Source organism: Vidua chalybeata, chromosome 14 (genome assembly GCF_026979565.1).
Source record: "Vidua chalybeata isolate OUT-0048 chromosome 14, bVidCha1 merged haplotype, whole genome shotgun sequence".
In the NCBI taxonomy this organism is placed as follows: Eukaryota; Metazoa; Chordata; class Aves; order Passeriformes; family Viduidae; genus Vidua; species Vidua chalybeata.
In genome coordinates this window covers 2,936,783-2,959,481 of record NC_071543.1, presented here as the reverse complement: position 1 = coordinate 2,959,481, position 22,699 = coordinate 2,936,783, and the positions used below count along the sequence as shown (strand labels likewise).

Here is a 22,699-nt window from a genome sequence, read left to right as displayed (position 1 = left end):
CAGAGGTTGGAGAGGCTGCTCTATAGCTGGGATTTGCTTTTAATAGGGATCTGGCTATTTTTTGAAGATCTCACAGCTCTGGAAGGACCATGAGGGTATTTTTATGCAGGGCTGTGATGAAAAGGTTTGCAGAGCCTTTGGCTTGGGTGCAAAAAAAAAAAATCACAGCAAACCTAAAAAAGGGATAAAAATGGTAAAAAGACCACATGTCCTGGGGCTGTGCTTGGCAAACCAGAGCCAGCACCTGGAGCTTGGAGTGGAGATGCTCCAGGAGGTCCCCCCACTTTGGTGTCAGGTAGGGCTGGGGGCCCCTTGTCCTTCTGTCCATCCTGCTCTGCCCCACACGTCACCCAGGGGACCTCTTGCTTCTCCTCAGAGCTGTTAGAACTGAAATTCTTGTTCTTACCACATTGTTTTTCTTGAAATCCTACATTTCCTCCCCAAAATAGTCACATAAACCATTAAAAGGAGAAGGTGGAGGGTAGGGAGAAGACGGTGGGCAAAAGGAAATGGCCTCAAGTTGTGCCAGGAGAGGTTTAGGTTTGATATTAGGAAAAATTTCTTCACTAAAAGGCTGGTCAAGCACTGGCACAGGCTGCTCAGGGCAGTGATGGAATCATTGTCCCTGGAGGGAATTAAAAACCATGTGGATGTGGCACTTGGGAACATGGGTTAGTGCTGGGCTGGGCAGTGCTGGGGAATGGTTGGACTTGAGGATCTTGAAAGGCTTTTCTAACCTTAACAATTCTATGATGGGCTGTAAAAAAAAAAATCCAAACAAAAAACCCACCTGTGAATAATTAAGGTTTCTGGAAAAAAAAGACAGACAGACAAAAAATGGTTTTCTCCAGAGTGGGCTGGAAGGAGACAGGGCATGATGGTTCCACTTGGGCATTGCCTGGCAAGGTCAGGGGTGGAATTTAACCTGGGATAAACATGTGTCTTCATCAGCTCAGCTGCAATGAGGAATCCTTACTGACCGTGGGGAGAGGAAGAGGCAAGGAGTGCTGACTCTGGGGAGTGAGGGAGGAGTAGGTGAGTGTGCTCCCTGGGAATGCAGGGCTCTAGCTCAGGACAGGAACCTCTCCCTAGCCAAAGCTGGGGAGCAAAGGGCTTGGAGGAGCTCAGGGGGCTTTTGGCTGTGGAGATTCCTGCTGGAAGTGCTGTCAGTGGGGCACCTTCCCATGTGCAGACAAGGTTGTTTGGAAAGGGTGTTGAAAGTTGGTGCCTTCCCTGGGACACAGTAACACAGCAGAGAGGAATACAAGGAAAACCTGTCCATACTCCATCATCGTGCCCCATTTACAGTGCCACCAGGTCTCTGTGTCATTTATGAGCTGCACTGTTAATTAACAGCACTAAACACGGCTAATTAACTGTGTGATGGGGCTGCCTCTCTGCCAAGACACCTCCAAAGCTGCTCTTGGTCCCTGATTGATTCCCCCCTGCCCCTGTTGGATGTCCCATCCTGACCATCACTTTTCTCCTCTCTCTCTCCCCAGCATGGGTTGGCTCCCTGGCCATGGGAATGATTTTTTTCTGCTCTCCCATCGTCAGCATCTTCACCGACCGGATCGGCTGCAGGACCACGGCAGCCATGGGAGCTACCATCGCTTTCATCGGGCTCCTCTCCAGCTCCTTCACCAAGTAAGGTGGTGGAGGGCACCCCCAGCTCCTTGGAGAGCTCCTCTTCCTCCCTGTTCCCTGCAATCCCCTGCCAACACATTGCTGCTGCCTCTGGGGGCAAAGCAGGTGGTTCCCATCCACATGAGAGATGTCCTGGCATCCCTACAGCCCACGTGTGCTCAGCCCGCTCCTCACCAAATTGAACCTTGTGTCCTTAGGTAAAAAGAGAGCAAATTTTACCCAAGCAAGGACAGTTTTTTCTGGGATTTCAGCACTCAGGTCCCTCATTGGATTTCTAAAACAGCAGGAGAGGTTGGTGTGCCTCTCATGGGCAGCTCCAGAGAGGCACTCACAGAGAAAACCATTCTCCTTTGCAACCATCTTCACATTTGGTGCTGAAAGTAAATTAATGCTTAAAATAATATTTGGTGGATTACGCCTGAGAGGGAGTTTCTGTGCAGGGCAGACAGGGAGGGGGAGGCAGACAGGCTTTGGAACAGTTTGTGGTGTTCCTGCCCTGGCTCGTGTGTCTGCAGTAGCACAGGGCCACTGCTGCTCCTTGTTTTCCATGCCTGATGCCATGCCATGAATTTCTGCTGGCAGGCACTGGCCAGTGGCAGGTGTACCTTGTGTGTCTTTCCAGCCCAGAAATCGGGGTTGGCATCATTGTCGGAGCAAAAAGAGGTCACCTCTGGGGTAATTTATATGACACTTGTTAAACACAGTCTCAGAGGCTTCATGGAGACACCTCCAAGGCAGCATTTGCCTCATTTTTTTCTGAATAAAACCATTGTTTTGGGTTGGATTTCACTTAAAATCAATGTTGTTTTAATTAAAATGCTTCAATGAGTGGGTTTTTAAAGCAAATACACACCAGTTTTCCAGAGGGCAACTTGCCCACACTGTGCTCCTCCTGGTCAGGAGACCCTTGTGCTCGTCCCAGCCCTGTTTCCCTTGAACAGGGCTTGTCCCAGTCCTGTTTCCCTGGATCCCCAAGTCCTCATCTGTGGGATCGCCCCATCATGCTGGGAGTGGGGATCAGTTCAGATCCCCAGGCAAACCCCCCAGGACTGTGGCCAATTGCAGATGGGATTTTTGCGTTGCTAAAACCATCTTGGGCAGTGGCATCTGCAGCTTCCTCCTCAGGTGCCACCCTTTGTGTTTCCAAAGATAATGGCAAAAGGTGCAGTGGGTCCTGGGGAGAGCTGTGCCCTGGCGTGCAGATCACAGGAGCTTCCCATGTAATCCTGCTTTCCTTCCAATCAGCAGAGCTTGGACTTTTTTGCCTCCTCTTTTGTAAAATGTTTGTGCAGAGAAAAAAGGCTCATGGGACTACACCGCTGCAAAGCGCTTGTTGTGTTTGGCTTCAAAAAAAAATTAAAAAAAAAAATTCAAACAGAGAGGAATATAATTTCCAGGAGAGCTACAGGACTGAAATCCCCATTTCCTGCCTCTCACTCTCGGACCACATTCCTCTGGCTGCCTTTTAAGGGAGAAAGGAGCCCCTTTGCAGCTGGAGCACAGCGAGGGGAGCAGCGAGGGCAGAGCCGAGCGAGTGGGGCCGGAGGAAGAGCAGGGAGGCTGTGGGATTTGGCAGCGCTCCATCCGGATGATGAAGGCTGCTCCTGAAATTCGGGGCTTGTGGCTCCAGCTCTCCCAGAACAATGGAGAAGCTCTTTTTTTTGGTCCCTCCTGCCAAGTCCCTCCACTGCAGCTGGAGATCATTCCCCTGTGATACAAGCACTGGGGCAAAGGGACACAGCCTGGCTTTGGTGGGCTCAGGCAGAGCTGGATCAAGGCTCTGCCCCCCTTTATCTCCTAGTTTCTCTAAAATGAATTTATTTTGTCCAAATGGAGGAGCAGCACTTCCCAGCACTGCACTGAGCTGCTCCAAAAACCCTCTGAGCCACCAAGACTGTGTGGCAAGACCCCAGCGCCCAGCTCAGTGCCTCTTGTCTCAAAATATTGGGAATTTTGTATGGAAACCACTAAAGAAACCAAATGTGCTGAAAAGCAAAACTCTGGGGAAGGCTGGATGGGGTCAATGTGAGGCTCTTCCTCTCTGCTGCCTTGCTCTGAGGTGTCTCCTGCACTTGTAACCAGCTCAAGCCACCAGAGACCTTGTGTGCTCTCAAGAAAAGAGAAATCCCAGTTCAGGCTTTAGCTTCCCTCCAGTTTAAGGGGGTTGGTTTAGCATGAGGAATGGGAGATGATGGCCAGCTCAGCAGGGCTGTCTTCACATGCCCCCAAGGCCCTCCCAGCCCTCCTCCTCTGCACTAAGTGTATTGTAGGGAGGATTGGGTCCCTTTTCATCTGCTTCTTCTTCCCCTCCACAATTTCTGCCCAGTTACTCCTGCACAGCGGGATCCCCCAAACTTCTGCCAGCAAGGATGAACCAGGGCTGTCCCCACTGAGAGCTGGAAGCAAGAGGAAGCCAATGGAGGGAGACCTCCTTGTCCCAGGAGGAGCAATTATCCATTGGCAACCTCACAATCCGAGGGGACGATGCCTCCCTTCCCACCGGACAGCCGCTGGCTGATTCCCAGTAAGCAGGCTGGGAAATCCTGGCTCTTCAAGAAGCATGGCTGAAAGGAATCCCTGCTCATGCAGGGGTGTCTGAGCATCACTGGGGAGCAGATGGGAACTGTGGCATTTGTCTCCACTTATCCAACGCATCAGCTTAGCTGCGGCACCAGGGCTGCTGTGACCAGGCCAGGGCTGGTGCGTGGGAGGTCGGGCACGGCCCACAAGGCCCAGCTGCTCGCCTGGCTCCCACAGAGGGGGCTTCTGATGTGGTTTTGTTCTGGAGTGGATGGAAATTGCCTTTCATGAGAGTCATTTGTCTCGGCGCCGTCAGGCACCGCAACCGTGTTCTGCTTTCTGCTTGGCAGGCTGGCGGGATGAGCATGTAATGGAAGGCATGATGTGCTTGTAAAGGTTTTCCCAACTTCCAGCTGCTCTGGTAGATGTGGGCTGCTGTCTCCTCACTTGCTTTGGGAGCAGCACTCCCAGTCTTTCTCTGAGGGTTGGAGTACAGACCCTGCTTGTACAACACCCTGAGGTGTCCAAAGGTTTTCCTCACACTTTCCTCCCAGGCAGTATCTCATGGCAGACCTTTGCAGCTGGATGTATTGCATGGGAATGGAGAAAATAATTCTTTCATCTGGAGAGAAACAGAACAGGTTGTTTGTGTTGCCTAAATCCAGGCTTCTTTGTCAGCTGCCTCTGTTGGAAAATTGGGCTGGAAATTGGGAGGCAGATTCTTCCAAGGGCTTTTAGCACTCTCCATCTGCTTGGTAGAGCAGCCACTTCACTCCCTCTTCGAGTGCAGCCACCAATGTAAGGTTCAAATAAGATCTATTAACTGTCTAATTAAAGCTCCCAGAGGAGGTTAAAGAAGAACTTAATTAACCAGCCTGGAGCCTGGGCAGAACACCACATTTCCTTCCTGCATGCCTAGTAACCAGCAGGGTTGGTGCTTTTTGCTTCCAAACACTGGGTGGAGAATGTTTTCAGTTAGTCCTTTCAGTGGAAAAATTAAAAGGAATTCTAGCTAAAAATATCCCACCATCCCTACCTTAGAAAATCTTGTTTGCTGCAATTTAATAACCACTGAAGTAAAGTCAGCTTCCCAAGGAGGCCATGTTGGCTGCTGCCTTCTCCTGGTGGCAGAAAGCACTTCCCAGCTCCACTTCATTTTGCTGAAGATTTCATGTGCCAGCTGTAAGGTGGGGATTATCCCGGTTTTGGTGAGGGGATAAGCTCCTCGTGGTCAGACAGTCTGTGCAGCACCTGTGGCCTGTGCAGCACTGTGGGGGAGGAGGCCTCCTCACCTCTGCCTCACATCCCCACTCCCATGTGTGCTATTCCAGGTCCCTGGAAGTCCGTTATTTCACATATGGGATCCTCTTTGGCTGTGGCAGCTCCTTCGCCTTCCAGCCCTCGCTGGTCATCCTCGGTCACTACTTCAAGCGCCGCCTGGGCCTGGCCAACGGCATCGTGGCCGGGGGCAGCTGCCTCATCTCTGTGCCGCTCCCCTTCTTCTTGAAGATGGTCGGGGGCGCCATCGGGCTGGCACACACTTTCCAAGTACTCAGTGCCTTAATGCTCATCCAGATCTTCTTGTCCATGACCTACCGGCCCATCCTGACACCTTCTTGTGACTCTCAGCATGACGGGCACGACAAGCTGGGCAGCCGGAGCATGAGGCAGCAGTGCTGGGCCCAGACCCGCAAGTATTTCAACCTGAGGGTTTTCCGGAGAAAGACCTATCGTATTTGGGCCTTTGGGATCGCTACTGCTGTCCTGGGATACCTCGTACCTTACATGAACCTGGTAAGAGCCGTGGCTGGGGCTGGAAGGGGAGGGAGGTCCCTTTGCCCAGAGAGAGGAGGAGGTGGGAAGGTGGGGATGGGCAGCAGGGGCAGAGGCACCAAAAGCCTCGAAGCCAAGAAACTGCTGCATGTCCTGTAGACAGGAGTTGTGATGGATATGGTTTTGTGTGTCTTCTCTGTGCCCTCTGTGCCAGGGTAGGCCAGGGTCACTTCCCAACGCTCCTAGGGACCAGCACCAGTAGCAGGAGAGGAAGGGCCTGCTGGGTTTGGGCTGGGTGGAGGGTGCAGGTCAGTGTGTGTGGACACGAGGGTCACACAACCAGCCCAAATCCATGAGCCGTCTGCAGGAAATTTCATCCCTTTTGGGGAGATGAGAGGGATCAATATGCTGCAGCTTCATGTCCTTGTGTCCTTCCATCCATCCTAGGTCAAATATGTGGAGAAGCGATTTCAGGAAACCAAAAAGGACTGGATCCTCCTGGTTTGCCTCGGGGCCATGTCGGGGCTGGGGCGCTTGGTTTCAGGCCGCATTGGCGACTGCATTCCCGGGCTGAAGAAGATTTACCTGCAGGTACACTGTGTCCAGCCCTCCATGGAGGTGCTGGCCAACCACTGAGGGGCAGGGATGGTACCTCTACATTGGTGTCCACACTCTGCTTAATAACTGTGAATCACAAAACCTTTACCAGCCATTGTCTGCTGTGAGGGAAAAAATTGACTGCAGAAATGTGTAAGAGGAGTTACTTGCTTGACCCCAGGGATTGGTGTCTATTCAGCAATCAAACTCCATGGTAGCCACTCTTCCCAAACTACTGACACCCTTTAACCTCCTTGTGGATTTTGAAGAACAAACTGCTGAAATCTAGCAGCTAATCCATCAGTTAATCCTTCTTAACCCTTCTTAAAAGGTTATTCTTAAGGGCCTCTCCGAGACAGGAGCAGCAGCTGGATGGCTTTGCTGGGTCCAGGGGAGGGAGCAGTGACATTGACTTGTTCAGTGTCATGTCCATGACTCTTTTTGCTGCCCATCTCCACTCTCATGCCCACTTCTGTTCCCCTAGGTTGCGTCCTTCATGCTGTTGGGCCTCCTGTGCATGATGATCCCACAGTGCCGAGGCTTCGAGGGCGTCATTGTCATCTGCCTCTTCCTTGGCCTCTGTGACGGCTTCTTCACCACCATCATGGCCCCCATCGCCTTCGAGCTGGTGGGGCCCATGCAGGCGTCCCAGGCCATAGGGTACCTCATGGGGCTGATGGCCGTGCCCATGACCGCGGGCACGCCCATTGCAGGTTGGTAACGCCACAGGGCTGGACCAGGACTGGGTGGTTGGGAGGGACGTGGTGGTGGCAGCTTTCACCCCATAGTGGTGTTTTGATGTGAGACCAGAAGCGCTGGTTTGAGTTTTCTGGTTTCTCAGATCACGTGGAGGTTGAGGAATGGGAGTGGCATCACTCCATGCTATGTCCTGTGGCATCTCAGGGCCTTTCTCAAGGCTGATGAAAGGTGATCATTGGGGAAACAGTGAGCCAAGGTCACATTAAGTGATTTCTATTTGCAGCTGAGCTAAAAATTGTCAATCATAATTTTCTAGAAGTCCTTTTAGATGGAATTGAAGTTGGAGATGGAGACACCTGAGCCTCCACAAGACCTGGGTCTGTGTTGCAGCACAGCAATAACCCCAATGTCCTTAACAGCGAGGGCTTTGCCAGAGCTGCCCCTGAGCAGCAGGACCTCTGCATCAGCAGCACTAAGCCAAAGCTGGATAAGCACCTCCGATCTCTCTGCTTCCGGCAGCAAAGTTCACTTTAACGCCCTCGGGACGGAACATGGGGATCACAGGCCTCCCACTGGGAGGGTGCTGCACCAGGACCCCCGAGTGGGGCTTGCTGGGTGAAGTGGCCCTTTGCATTGGCCTAATCCCCAGGGAAGCATCCACGCAGGAGACACTCAGAGGGATTTTCCAGCACTGATCAATGGCCATGTGTTATTCTCCAAGGATGCCTGGCTATGTTGGAACTTGTCAGACAAATGTAGAACCTTGTGGGGTTTTAAAGGCTTGGCTATTGTTTGTAACTGGCAGCATGTATTTCACAGCTGGAGATAAAGCATCCAAAGGGCAGGGCTTCCAAATGGAGACAAGCAGCAGAGGAACAGCCCCTGCCCACTTTCCCCATTGCCTCCTGGCTGGCAAGCCTCTGGGAAGAGGTGTTGGGTTTAACACATCTCAGCTTGCATTTGGGATTATCTGGGATGTGGACAATTGTGTCCTGTTCTGGAGAAACAGGAGGGATGTTTGAGGCTTTCCTTCTCCACTCCCTTGGTACACAGGGTTGGCTGCACACATCTGTTAATCCAGGGTGTAAAAACTCCAAGAAATGCAAACAGAAAAAAAATATTATTTTAAAAACCCAAACCTCCCCAAATCTGGTGGGTGACACAAGCTGCACTTGAAGGAGGGAACAAGCAGGTCATCAGACTAATGAGCTCATTAGTCTGATGAGGCTCTATCGTCACCTGTCTTCTCTTCCAGGATACCTCAATGATTATTTTGGGAATTACGACGCGGCCTTTTACTTTGCTGGCGTGCCACCCATCATCGGCGGCCTGGTGCTCTCCGTGGTGCCGCTGGTCCACCAGAGGATGCTCAAGAAGCAGCGCCTGGATTCTGGCAAAGACAAGATGCTGGTGTCGGAGGCGGTGGTGAACGGGGAGCTGCTGCCGGGCTGCCCAGCCTCCGAAGCACACATGTGACGCCGCTCCTGGCTCTCCCGGGACACCAGCAGCCTCTCCGTAGCCCCAGAACAGGCCCTTTCCCAGACGGACCAAAATTCCCAGTGATCGCAGATGCACTATGTTTGTAAAGGAAAAACACAAATATTTCTTCTAGTTAAAGGCTTTTAACTAGCAGAAATGCTTTTTTTTTTTTTTTTTTTTTTTTTGGGGACAGTTTTGATTTCAAAGCCACGTGTTTTTTTTTTTTTTCCCGCCCCAAACCAGTTTTGTAAGGAGAACTCTCACCAGGATTCAAACTTGATCGAGCTCCTACTCCTCTCCCGGGTTTCTATACATCACGACAGAGGTTTACAGCTAATAAATGCCTTTTCCAAGCAGGCCACGGATGAAACTTGTTGAACCTTGCAGCTGTCCATCCTCCTTCTCCTCCAGTGTCACTCGGGTGTCACATCCAAGTGAGACAGCCTCCTCCCCGTCCAGCACCTGGGGTTGTTCTGGAGCCAGAGATCCGAAGGAGGAAACGCTGCTTTAGTCTGATGCACAAACCAAATAAATGTCAGCGAGTCCCGCTTTCATGTTCCTCTTTCCTCCTTTCCCGCTGCTCTCCCACACCCCCAGGGAGCTGCAGCTGGGATGACAGGGAGCTCAGCTGGCTCCAGCCATCAGAGTCACGCGGGAGCACACCCTTCCTGCAAAATATGCCTTAAAAACGCGTGGATGAGACCAGCAGGTCCCTTGGCCGCTTTCCACCTCCATTTTCCCAGCTGGCAATTAAGGATTGGGCTTTTGAGCTGCAAGAGACAGGGGCAGCTCCTTGCACAGCCCACAGTGCCCAGCTCTGTAGGGCCAAATCCATGGGATCGCCACCCAAATGGGCACTTTGGTGGCTTTGAGGCACACAGGATTGGGACAGAGCCCCTGTGTCATGCATCAGCTCCGTGCTGGGAGGTGGCTTCCCTGCTGGGCTCAGGGGCACCCACAGGTGTGGGGATGCTGCTGGCCCAGGGCACAGGGTGCCTCTGCTGTTTTTGTGGGCCAGTTGTGTATTATGCAGCAATAAGCATGAGTCAGTATTGGTGGGGAATCCCAGTTTTCCAAAGGATTTGACAGCCCCAGTCGCGTTTAACTTGTAGCCCGTGTGTTGTCACTGAGCTCGTGCAGGGTCAGTGCTGATCTGGGAGGAGAGGGAGACAGTGCAAGGAAATCACACAGCCAGTGGGTACCCACCACATTGAGTGGTAGCAGAGCTCAACCCCAGCTTGGGCAGGAATCCATCACTGCCCACAGAAAATTGTAGAAATGCAAATTGCGCAGAGAAGCTGTGACTGCCCCATCCCTGGAAGTGCTCCAGGCCAGGTTGGGCAGGACTGGGAGCAACCTGGGGTAGTGGAAGGTGTCCCTGCCCATGGCAAGGGGCTGGAATGAGATGAGCTTTAAGGTCCATTCCAACCCAAACCATTCCATGATTCTATGATCATCTCCAGGGATTGCTAATGAGCGTGGCTAATGAGTGAGAAGGGAAGTTCTCCTGCCCTGGTGGGTCCCTGTGTGAACAAGGAGCCAGGTGGGACTGGGGTACCTTTTCCTGGAAGAGATCAAGAAACAAAACTCACATTTATCCTGACTGCAAACCCATCCTTCATCAGATTTTCATTTTGTTCACCTGACACTAAAAGTCTGAGATGTCTGAAGAGGGATGTGTGTCGTAGGAATCATCCCTTGGTCTCCGGGTGAGTGTGGGGGATTGTAACAGCAGGACATGTCTTTGCTGTGGAAATTTGGGCTCAATGGAGGCCCCTCCCACAGGCAGCAGTGGGACTTTTGTACATAATAGGCTCAAGACCCTGCATGTCCCTCTGGCCCTGTTTTTAATCCCTGTTGGCTGATGCATTGTAAGGTCTTGTGGTCTCGTGGCCCTTCTGTCCCCATACGAGCTGGAAAATTACCTGGTGTGTTGTGACGTGTCTGTTTATGATATAAAATGAGATGTCTACTTGTCTCTTTCTTGGATACACTTTTCCATGACTGTTCTTATCCTTCATGGCCTGTATTGCATCCTCTGCTGTGGCTCTGCTGTGCCATCAGAGTTTTGGGAGCCACGGGAGGCAGATGAAGCTGCAGGAGGAGGCAGGGCTTTAGCCATCTAACCCTGGCTCCAGCTGGGATCTGCCCGACTTAGCCTAGGGCAGGGTGTTAATCTGGTGCTTTTTGGGTGGGAGCCTTGGAAGTGGGGTGGCTTCAAAGCCCTCTGACAGCTGAAGGAAATAAAAAATTCTTCATTGTAACTCCTTCTGTGAGTTTTGGGGCATTAATTCACGCTGGAGTTTGATGAAGTTCATTAAATCATATTTTGGACCTTAATGCCCCCCAAAGGAGAGATTATGAGAGATTTAAATTCCAGAAGTAGCTTCTTCAGAGCAAGCAGAGCATGAACAGAGCTGTCTCCAAACCCCATCTGGGCTGAGGGAGAGGCTGCACAGCAGAGCCCACTGATGGCTGCACCCAGACTTTGTTTGGCAAAGCCTCCTTGGCTCCTAAGGTGATTTATGGTTCAAATCCCAAATTTCTACAGAATTCCATTTGCCTTAACTGTTCTATATGCCTGCAAAAGCCCTAGGAGGAGCCTGCATTCAGTGCAAGGGGTGCTTAGCACTGCAGTGGCATCAGAGCAGCTGTATCAGCCCAGGAGGGGTGCTGGTATCCACATCTGTCCCCCCTACATTTTGATCTTTCCCCGTGGCTTTTATTATTCACCCTCTAGAAGATTTGGAGTGATGAGGTGCTTTCTTGGCCACCCCAGCTTGGTCAGAGGAAGCCATCCCTCATCCTATCCCAGACCCATGTCTAGTAGCAGCCTCCCAAAACCACACTCAGTGTCTTTGTCTGGTCAAAATCCTGCCCTTGGTGGACACAAGGACAAATTCTGCAGGTTTGGACAACAGCCATGAAAGATCTCCTCATCAGCAAACACAGATGGGAATGGGAAGGGCAAAGGTTGGAGCAGTGTCAACAAACAGGGAGTATTTGGGGCTTGTTTGTCAGATTGCTGCTGCAGCTGCTGTGGGTCTAGTTTGGCCCTTTTGAACACCAGGCGATTTGCAAGAATTTCTGCATGTGAGAGGTGGGACTGTGAACAGGGAGGGGTTGCACTGCTCTCAAGACAGCTGCTCAGCCTCTGGTGATCTGGCGGTGTGACACCAAATGGGTCCCTAAATACTGCAAAAAGCTTCATCCCAAAACTCTCCCTGTTCCATCAGGGTCATCTTGTCCTAGCCCAGCACATCCACATCTCCTTGGGGCTGCCTTCTACTCAGTTTTCTAATTAAAATCCCACCTTCTCCCTCCCCTGCGAGTGCCAGGCTGTGATTCCTGCCCTTCTCCCTTGCTCTGGGAAGGGAAGGGAAGGGGGAGCCCAGCACTGAGGTTCAGCCAGCTTTGGGAGCCAGCAAGGGAAGGGGTGTGGGCTGAGCCCCTTGTGTGGGAAAGGGTTGGAAGGGAGCTGGGGGGGCCCACTTCACCCCGTGGCTGGGGTGTTTGCAGAGCTGCAGAGCCTTATGTAAGTGTGCAGTGAGCACAGGACATGTCCCAGCAGCGCCTGCTCGGGGCTGGGCTGGGGCTGCCTCTTAAATCTTTACCTTAAGGGTGTTCAAAAAACCAACTTGTTGTCTTTTCTTTTTATTTTTTCCCTCCCTTTTCTCTTTTATTATTATTCTACTGCAGAGTGAGGCATCGGGTTTAACTCCTCTGGCTCTGGCTGAGGGATGGAGTGGGACAGCTAAGCTGGAAGGGCTCCCAGGATGGTTGTGTTTGTGATGGGAAGGGTATCAGGACTCTGGGAGCTGACTGGGAAGTGCCATGATTCATGGCTTAGTGCTTTTTTCAGTTTTGGAACAATGTGCAGGAGCTGCTTCACTGGAGCTTGCCCTGCCCTGAAGTCCTGCAGCCAGGCAAACACAAGTTTCGAAGTCACAGAGCTTAAATTTATCAAATTCTGGCCTCTCTCCAGCTGGGGTTGTGGTTTCCTAACATTTCTCTGCTGTGGGAGCTGTGGGAAGGCCACATCCTAATTGCCAGCCAAGCAGAGGGCTTTTGCAGGTCTGCTGTGGTACCGTGGGGTTTGCAGACCCCCAATTTCAGGGGGTTTTGGCTCTGCCTCCCACCACAGTGGTGCTTTGGGGCTGCCACTCAAGGAGCTTCATCATCCCCCAGGCTGAGCTGCCTGGAGAAGCCAGCAGAGTGGTGGCCAAGCAGCTGGGCAAGGACATTCCTGCCCTTCCTTCCCTGGCAGTACTATGGGAATGTTCTGCATGGCAGCAGAGGCTCTCTTTGGTACGTGGGTGCCAAGAGCAATTTGCTCTGGGCGGCCTGATTTGGTGCTGTGGATCTCACCTGCTCTGGATTTGAACCCTGGCTGACACTTGCATCTATAAGTGGCCACATAATCCTCACCTGGGTAAAGGTGAACTCGGATCAAATCCTCTGAATGCAGGAGGACAGATCCAGCTGAGACTTTTGCTGTCTCTCCATTCTTCACTGCAAACCATTCCTGGCCTTTGTGTGCTTCTGCACCCCACAGTTTTGTTTGGGGTCACCTAGATTATTTTAGTTTCAATTATTTTCGAGCTGGCAGAGTCTGCTTCTCCTTTTCCAGCTGGAAGCAGAAAATTTGAATGACTTTGAAAGCCAAGGCAAGCAGAGCAGCCCCCTCCCTCCACCTTTATACCACCCAACGTGGACTCTTTTGGGTGCTTACAAGCCACCCTTGTAACCTTTGGGGACAATTATGTCGTTGACAAGTGCTCCTTAAATCCTGCCCTAAGGTGCTCTGAGTAATGCCAGGCATGGAACTGGCACAGAGAGGGGCTGGGTGGGCAAGTAACAAACCAAAATAAAGCTGTTTTATTTCTTTTTGAGAGCCCTTGGCAGGAAAGCAAACAGAGAGGTGGATGGAGCTCTGAAAGGGCTTTGGTCTTCACTGGTGACGCTGTGCCAGGTCCTTTATCTGCCTGGCACGGCCGCTTCGTGGACTTCAGCCCTGGTGACAGGGAGGTTATCACTGGGCTTTGGTGGCACCACCGGCACAGCCCCTGTCGGGGGGGCTTTGTAGTTTTATTTTTGCAAATATTTTGCCGTGCTCTCAGTGCGCCCCTCAAGGCCAGACCCTGTGAGTGTCCCCGCGTCCCCTCTTCCCATGGACCTCGGTGGTGAAACCCTACAGGTGCAGGGCTAGGATCCATTTTCCCAGCCAAGAGACAAGACACAAAATCTCTCCTGTTTCCTGCAAAACGTGGCTTTGGAGGAGCCTCCAAAGTTTCTCCTCTTTTTGTACCCTACTCCCCAAGGCTCTCCCTGCACCCACCTCCGCCCGGCCCCACAAGCGCAGCTCCTCCTGTAGCTGTAGAGACAAGATGAGGGGCTGTTTCACCAAGAAGTTCAGCTCGTTTTTGTCCTTTTTGTAGATTTTTATCGTGGTGTGTAAGATGAGTTGTTTACTGAGCAGGTTCCTGAACTGAGGTGATGCTGCCCTTCTGGTGGGCGATGGCCAAGCTGCCTGAACCCGGCTGGGATTTGGCTGCCGAGCGCGTTCAACCCGATCCTGTCGGGAAAGAACTCGACTTCCCCAGGCCTGAACTTTCCCAGCATATCCTGTTTCAGCCATTTAAACCCGTTAGAGCCAGAGGCAGGATTTTTCTGGGGAGACTGAGGGCAATTAGGAAATTACCCCGCTCCCCCTCCCCTGCCCTGAGATCCAGCAGGATGAAGCCAAATATTTGCTTTCGGATGGGTGGATTTTGAAGCTGGCTCCACATGAGAGCACCGGGGCGGAGGCTTGAATTTTGGCCGTTTTGGGTGATTGTTTTTGAAGCAGGACCTCCAAGGTTGCTGCCATCACCCTGCTCAGCAGATTCCAAAGCCAAGCCCTGTCACAGCTGGCATTTGCTCCATTGCTGATGGAAAACAGGCTGCCCATGGGTTTTGGGGGTGGGATGCACCCTCTTTGTGTCTGTACGCACTAGAAAGACTCAATAAAAGGCTGCAGCACCGTTGGGTAGCTTTGCAATCCTATTTTTTTCTGCTGTGCTCCAGGCTCTTGAGCAGCAGGAGCCGTGTGTGGCTCTGAAATTGGTCCTGGGAGGTGCCCAGGCCTGCTGGGCACCCTGGGCAGAGCAGCAGAGCCAGTGGTCCAAAAGCAGCTGCTCAATTCAATGCTGAAATCAGATCCTGAAGCTTAAAATTATTACTTTTTTTCTTTTCTTTTTGGTTTGGTTTTTTTTTTTTTGACATTTGCTCCTTGTAAGTGATTTATAACCCCTCAAAATTTTGTATCTGGAAGTAAAGTGAATGTGTCTCTTAAAAGTATGCCTATCCTTTCAAAATGTGAATTTCTGATTGTTGGAAGAAAAAAAAAAAAAGAAAATAAACCTACCCCATATTAGCACATGTTTGTAATTAATGTTTTATGAATGTTGTTTAAAAGATTTGTGTAGAATAAACCAGTTTAAAAAGAAAAGGGATGTGTTTTGCCAGGTCTCTCCTCATGGCTGCTCATGGTTCTCAGCAGCTTTTTCAGATGCTGCCAATCCTCCAGAGGGGCTGGAGAGGCAAGGGTTCATGCTGGGAATTGTTTTTATTAAGTGTTTGATGCACTTTGAGGAAAGGCTGAGCCAAGGTCCTGGAACCCAACGGGGGAGATGTTCCCATGAGCTGGTCAAGGGTGGCTGCTGGAAGTGGATAGTCCTTGTCCCACTGAGGCATTTAGAAGAAAAAAATATTTTAAAATGCACCCCGAGAACATGTGGGTGCCCAGGATGAACCCAGAGCCTCCTGGATGTTTTCCATTCCCCTGGGGGCAGCTTTGGGTCTGGATTTTACCCCCCAGCATCTCCAGGGGCTGCAGCCTCTTCACTCCGTGGGGGCTCTCACACAGCCACAGCACCAGGGTTGTTTTTAAGTATCCTTAATATTATTTATTCCACTTGGCAGTGGTTGAGGGGCCTGATGAGGCCTTCCAGGGACCTCCTGGTCACAAGAGAATTAATCATTTTTGTCTATAACAGAAGATATGGGAAGGTTGGGAAAGGTCAGGGATGATAATTCATGAGTGAGGTTACAGAGGCTGTGAGACACTGAGAACACAGCTTTCATCCAGGGTTTTCAATTAATAATTTGTTTATATGAGGTGCTTTAATTGCCATTAGATGAAAGCTGACACGTGCATTAATTTTATAAAACTCAGGCTTTTTTTTTTTTTTTTTTTTTTTAGTGTGCACCTCAACTCTTTTTCAAGTTGGGGATATTTACTGCAAATAGTGTTTAAAAAAAAACATCAGGAGATAAGAGATGGTAAACAGAGATTCAAAGGGAATGAGAGCACAGCAGTGAGCTCCTCCAGAGGACTCTGTGCTGTACATGCAGGGACAGAGCAAGGAGAGGGAATGCTGCATCCCACTCCTGAGAGAGGCAAGCACAGCCCTTCACTTACAGGCACCAGGAAAAGTGGCAATTTTAGCTTGATATCAAAATTACTTTCTTGGGATGGCTGGAAAGTTGGGGGGGAATTGGGAGGGTGCTGGGGTAAAAGTGGGCTGTGCATCCATGGGGACACTCAGAGGGGTGAGGGAGGGGACACCCTGCCCTGCTGCTCCAGCACCCCCAGGAGCAGCAGCTCAGCACAGCCCATCCCCACAAATTCCATGTAAATAAATATAGATACATACACACGTGTATGTGTGTATATATATATGTGCATCTCCAAAGGTGTGTTTATGCATGGGCCTCTGGAAATCCCCACTCAGCTTGGCTGAGCACAGGGCAGGGAGCACCAACCACCTCCTCCTGCTCTGCCAGACTGCTGGATCTGCCCTAACTGACAGAAAAAAATGGGGGGAAAAGCACTTTGCATCAGATAAACCCCTGAGTTTTTCCACAAAAAGGTTGTGAATGAGAAAAAAAACCAAACCAAACCACAACAAAATACAAGGGTGTTTTCATTACTATAACTCAGTGGTTCAGATTTAGATATCTAGTTGTATATTAACATTGAAATATCATGGATTAAACCGAGTTAATTAGATGTAATAGCTGATATTTGTGCTACAAAACACATGTGTGTTTTACATATTAAATATATATAATTACAAGTATGTTTTCTAGATCAAATATGAGCCACATGTCAATGTTTTGTATTAATTTAATATTTTAAAATTACATATGATTTAGACCAATAAATGGTGCAAACAGCATCTATCTATCTATTGATTTTTAAAAGTTTACACATAGATTCAGACACAAATATGTCAATCTATGGATGTGCAGTGTGTACACGAGCTGGGCACTGCTGTGCCCGGCCACTGCTCCTCTCCCTGCAGGCTCTGGGCTGGGTTTGCTTTTTTTCATTGTCTTCTTCTCCATCTCTTTTCTTTTTGCAGGACTGAATTATTATAATGCTTCAGGGAAAAAAAGAAAAAAAAAATTTAAAGGGCAAAACCTCCATTTGCAAGCGCCTTTGAAGGATGCACTGAGGAGTGACAGGAGATTTTTTTTTTAATCATCCCAGCGTTGAAATGCAAATCTTTCCTATAGCCGTTGCTTCGCTGTCGTTACTCAAAGGAACAATTTAGGCGAGATCCCTTCCCAGGCTCGGCAGGGCGGGGGGCTCTGCTGTCCCCTGCCCCGGCCGGGGGTACCCGGCCCCAGAGCATCGCGCGGGGCAGGAGGACGCGGGCAGCGCCCGCCGGGCTCGGGATGCGCCGCGTTCCTTCGCCTGGGACTGCGGGGTTTAAATGCCTGGGAGAAAGCATCGCCCCCCCTGGCAGCGGGGCAGAGCCAGGAAAAACCCTCAGATCCAGGCTGGGATCTGAGGGAAACACGGCACGGGGGAGGGGGGATTGAGAGCCACGAGAGAGACCCCAAAGCATCAGCAACCAAAGTTAGCATTACAAAGCATAGCAACCAGCTTTCATATGTTTTGCCATCTCTTTATATAATCACCTACAAAACACATATCTCTTCAAAATTCTGCTTTTTATTTTCTTATACATACTACTATACACTGTATAACTACAGATGTATAACTACTTATACAGATGTGTAACTACTTATACATCTCCTTTATCCAAACTCCTAACCTCATAACTTTCTTCAATTATTATTACAAAAATACTCCAACAAAAAATCCAAATATAACATGAACTTCTTTCTTTAAATTTCATACTAAGTAATCAATCTCTCATTCAACTACACTTCCCCCCTTCACACTTTCAGTGTCCAAATCCAAACTCATAATCCTATCTATAACCACTTTCAAATATTTTTAAAAAAAGTTTACTATATTCAAAAAATCTCTATCCTTAAAAAAACTTCAAAAAAATTCAATTACTAAATAGTTTAATTAGTTTTTAACCTAAAGTTTTTACTCATAACTACTAATCTTTAGAATTTTATTTTAAAATAAGATTTAATATTTTAAAATAATGCCCTCCCTCCCGGTAAGGGGCCAGCCCAAGATGGTCCTGGAGTGGGAGCAGAAATCCCTTGGGATGCAAGGATTGCCTTTGGAGTGCCAGCCTGTCCTGGCCGAGGCTCGGTCTGTGCTGCTTTACTGCGCTCTCTGTTTTGGCACAGCAGCCGCACTGAACGAGTCTCCCCATCACCTGCAGCCCGCCCTGGAAACACGAGCACAGTCCGGGGGTTTTGGGCAGGGTGGTGCAGAAATCCCCTCCGGGCCCCGTGTCCCCCCGCTGCCCTGGCGGGCTCCAGCTGCTGTTCTGGCACGCTCCTGTCCCACCCAGCATCGAGATTTGCTGTTCATAATCTGTTCTATGGTGATCTGGTGTTTATATTCTGTTCTATTGTGGTTTGGTGTTTATATTCTGTTCTATCATGATTTGCTGTTCTTAATCTGTTCTATCGCGATTTGGTGTTTATAGTCTGTCCTATGGCAATTTGGTGTTTATAATCTGTTCTATGGCTATTTGGTGCTTGTTTATAATATCTTCTATGGCGATTTGGTGTTTATAATCTGTTCTATGGCGATGTGGTGTTTGTTTATAATATGTTCTATTGTGATTTGGTGTTTATATTCTGTTCTATGGCGATTTGGTGTTTGTTTATAATCTGTTCTGGGCTCATCTGGAACATGGCTCAGGCCGGCCCGCTCCACTATACGTGGCTGACACCGCAGGCCCCAGCAGTGCCTGCTCGGCCCCACAGACACAGGCTATGCCCCCGAGTCTCTCCTGGACCTTCTCTGCATCCTCACAACCACGGGCATCTCTCCATGGCTTGGCTCTCACCTGTTCTCTTCTTCCACCTGTGTTGATGTTTAATCCTACTCAGACAAGCACAGTTCAGACGGCTTTTTTTTCAGCCTTTAGTTTTCCTTGGGTTTAATTCTCCTCCTATTTTCCTTCCCATCCTCTGTTCTTCATCCTTTTCCATCTTTTCCACCCTCCCCTTTCACCTTTCCCTCCTGGTCGTGTCTCACTTTTAGGGTAGATGGGAAACCAGCACTGCCGGACTCCAGCTGGCAGCGAGTGGCTCTCAGGACATTTCTCACTCTCTTCCACTCCATAAATATTTCAATTTATTTAGATGCAGCTTTATAAATTAACACACAACCATCCCAAAGGTGCCAGCAGCAAAGGCTGAGTCATTTCCAAGTTGATTTAGGATTTATTTAGTTTAGTTTAGCAGAGAGATTAACTTATTTCTTCCACTGTGTCTTTTGTAGCCCTTCACCTTCATGGTGAGCAGTGAATGATGCTCAGGGCAGGCACACACTGGTCCCATCTCCATTCCATAAATCCCTGCTCTGGAGAGGAATCTTAAGGGCTCCTGAAATGAAGTTATTTTGAGTTTTTACCCATACCCCTACCTCCAAACCCACTGGCCAGCCAAGGTCTGGCTTTGCAGACACAGGGCAAACACTGGGGTTTGGGTCTGGAGAGGTGCCAGAGCTGTTTCCATGCTGTGAAAGGAAAGATTAAAGAAGGTATTAAAGCCAAGAAACCAAACCAGGCACTTTGTCCTTCATGGCATTTTCTACAGGAAACAACAAGCAAAGCTGATGCTCCAGAGCTAAAATCCACTGCCCTCAAACTTTCAACCTGGAGAAATCACATTCTGCAAATGCATCCTGAGAAATCAAACCAGTGTGAAGGCATCCCTGCTGGACACCAGGAGCCTGGCTGGCTCCTCTCCTGGCTGTGCCAGAGTCACAGGGAATGTGCTGCAGCCCAGCATCCCCAACACCAGCACAAGGGTACCTCCTTGCAACCCTTGAAACCCCAGAACCCTGCTGGTGTAGGGTGCCAGAGCTCAAGGAACCCTCCACAAATGTGGGATGAAGTAATCATTGTTGAGGGGACCTAACGCCTGGATTTTTGCATGCTCGGCTTAGCACGGGATTTACTCAGGGGAACAGCTGGAGCATGTGGCAGCAGCATCTCATTAGTGTCACAGACAATGCCCAGTCAGTCTAAGACTAAAAGGTAGGGTTAATTTTCCCTATATAAATTTATTGTAAGAGTTTAGGGAGCCACAACACAGCTGAGTTTAGATTTATTGTGTTAAAAGTCCCAGAATGGGTTCAATCACACTTGAAATAGCTGGGAAGGGCAAGGAGGAGCAGCTAGCCTGTGCTACTCTCCCCATTTCTCTTTCCGAACACTCCATCCCAGCGAGGAGGGGTCAGAAAAGGGGAGAAGCCCCCAAAAGGATGGCTATTCCTGCCCCCACATCCCCCCTTGGGATGCACGAGGTCACCAAATACAACCTCTCCCCTCCCACCCAGCCGCAGGACCAGCAAAGTCAAACACATTCCCCTGAGAAGGTCTGGATGTGCCATGGAAATATATCCTAAAGGGAGGAGTAAGACAACGTAAAAGGTTACAGAGTTTAAGCACCAAGAGGGAGGAACAAGGTTATATAAAGTTTTACAGGTCAGGACAAAGACCTCAAATATATTAAAGAAAATAAACAGAGGGATGAAGTCAGCCACACACGAGCACCAAGCTTGGCTTGGGCTCTTTAAGCAATCCAGGGGCTGATCAAGAGTTTTTGAGGAACAAATCCAGGGTTACCCAAACTGCAGGAGATTCTCAGGGAGATGAGGGGTTGGAGACAGCTAGCAGGCAAACAGTTCCTGACACACAAAGTGTGGGAGTCACTTCATGAATAGTCACTGAAATCAAAGCTACACCTGTGTTAAACACCCAGTTTCAGACTGAACTGAACACTCAAAGAGCAAGAAGCATGTAGGAATGAGAAAAAAACCCTTTATCCAAGCACTCTCCCTCTGGAGAGTGAAGCTGGAGCAGAAGCCCAACTCCCTGCATCCCCGGAGCAGCCCACACCTTCTCCTTGCTGGAGAAGAGCATTGCTGGCAGTGCTGAGGAGCATCAGCCCAGCTGTGGCACTGAGCCCCTGCCCTGGCACCCAAAATGTCCCTTTCCAGGGACACGCCACCTTCCTGTCCCCTTTTGCACCGATGCCATAGTGCTGCTCTCAGTGTACAGCTCCCACTTCCTACCCAAGGAATGGGATTGAGGTGAGGGCAGCACAGATAATAAATACAGCTTCCCACACCCTAAAAAACTTCCTTCCCACTTCAGTGTTTGCACATACCTCAGCTGCTAATTTTAGGATGGAGCTTTAAGCCACATGTGAGACTCTCCCTTGAATCCTGGCTGCATTTGCAGGGAGACTCAGCCCTGCCAGCCCCACTGGTTCCGATGGGCACCTGGAGTCACAGCTTTTCCTTGCGAGACAATTTGGAGATGCTGCTTTTGTATCTTACATTATCTACTGCCAGATTTACAAAGTCTGGGACACAGAGGTATTTATTTCTTTGGTTTTATGTCCTAATGTAATAAATTCTTCTGAGGAGTTAATTCTGTACTATTCCAGCTCCTTCCTTTCTGCCTCAAGGGGAAAGGTGTATGGAGGAAATAAATTCCTGCCACATCCACCACCGTGTACTCCAGTGCATTCCCACCGTAAGAATAAACCCAAGGAGTGATGATCCAGCACAAAATGAACACTTCATGCATTTTATTGAGTCTATTTACATTTGCATTATAACACCTTACATAGGGAACAAACTCCTCCTAAGTGTTAGCTGGCAAACCTGGTCAAACTGTGTCCAACAACCTCTGAGTACCAGTTTGTATTAAACAAGTCCAGTATAAACAAATGTAAAGCTTCGTTAAAAAAAAAAAAAAAAAAAGGAATGATAAAGAAAAGTGTTACATTCACAGTGGAATTCAGAGCTTCACAACCAACAGTCTATCCAGCAGAGTGAAATTCAGAAAGAAGCTCAAGTATTGTAGCTAAAGGGAATAAAACCAGACATAAATCAAATAAATTCAGTATTATGTTTCCCCATAAGACAAAAGAGACAGAGTCTATCTGAGAGGTTGGGAAGCCCTGGTATAATAGATGCAAACCTCATTTTTTAACACACCACCATTTATTTATACTTTGGGTACGTTACCATTAATTGTGTCTCTTCAGCCTCCTGCTTCCCGCCCCCCGCCTCCCGCCGGGTCGAGGATAAACAAAAAGCCTACTGTACATACAGGCTGGAAATATTTCTGAAGTTGTTATAAATTCCCTCCATGTGGCTCCAAGCCAACCTTCATCCAAAGCTCCTCCTCCTGGGAGAAGGCAGAGGAGCAGGCAGACATTTCCGACAGCTGGGCTCCTCCTCGGCTCCCCAGACCCTTTCCCGAAGCAGGGCACCGCTTCCATGGACACAGCGATCCCAAATGAAGGGTGAGACGAGGCATGGAGGCTTGTGCTGCGGTGTGAAGGTTCAGAACCCCCTCAGCCTTACCTGCACCTCTTCTCACCCCGCATGATCCAGCCCCTCATTCTTATGGCGAGATCACTGGGTTTGCGGGCAACTGTGGATCCACCCGGGAAAGGGGCCTTGGAGTCCCACATTTGCATAACCCAGACAAGTGACAGGAAACTGGGATGACACTCATTATGAGCCATTGTG

General features: G+C 49.6%; 1 protein-coding gene across 1 annotated transcript in view; it reads left to right on the top strand.

Moving 5' to 3' along the window:
- Nucleotides 1-10,704, top strand: part of SLC16A2 (solute carrier family 16 member 2) — a 36,215-nt gene extending 25,511 nt beyond the window's left edge. Inside the window, exons 2-6 of the mRNA XM_053955691.1 lie at nucleotides 1,503-1,647; nucleotides 5,499-5,961; nucleotides 6,388-6,531; nucleotides 7,022-7,250; nucleotides 8,492-10,704. Coding sequence (XP_053811666.1) covers nucleotides 1,503-1,647; nucleotides 5,499-5,961; nucleotides 6,388-6,531; nucleotides 7,022-7,250; nucleotides 8,492-8,712 — 1,202 coding nt within the window. The 3' untranslated portion in view covers nucleotides 8,713-10,704. The remainder of the gene's footprint in view (nucleotides 1-1,502; nucleotides 1,648-5,498; nucleotides 5,962-6,387; nucleotides 6,532-7,021; nucleotides 7,251-8,491) is intronic.
- The last annotated feature ends 11,995 nt before the right edge of the window (nucleotides 10,705-22,699 follow it).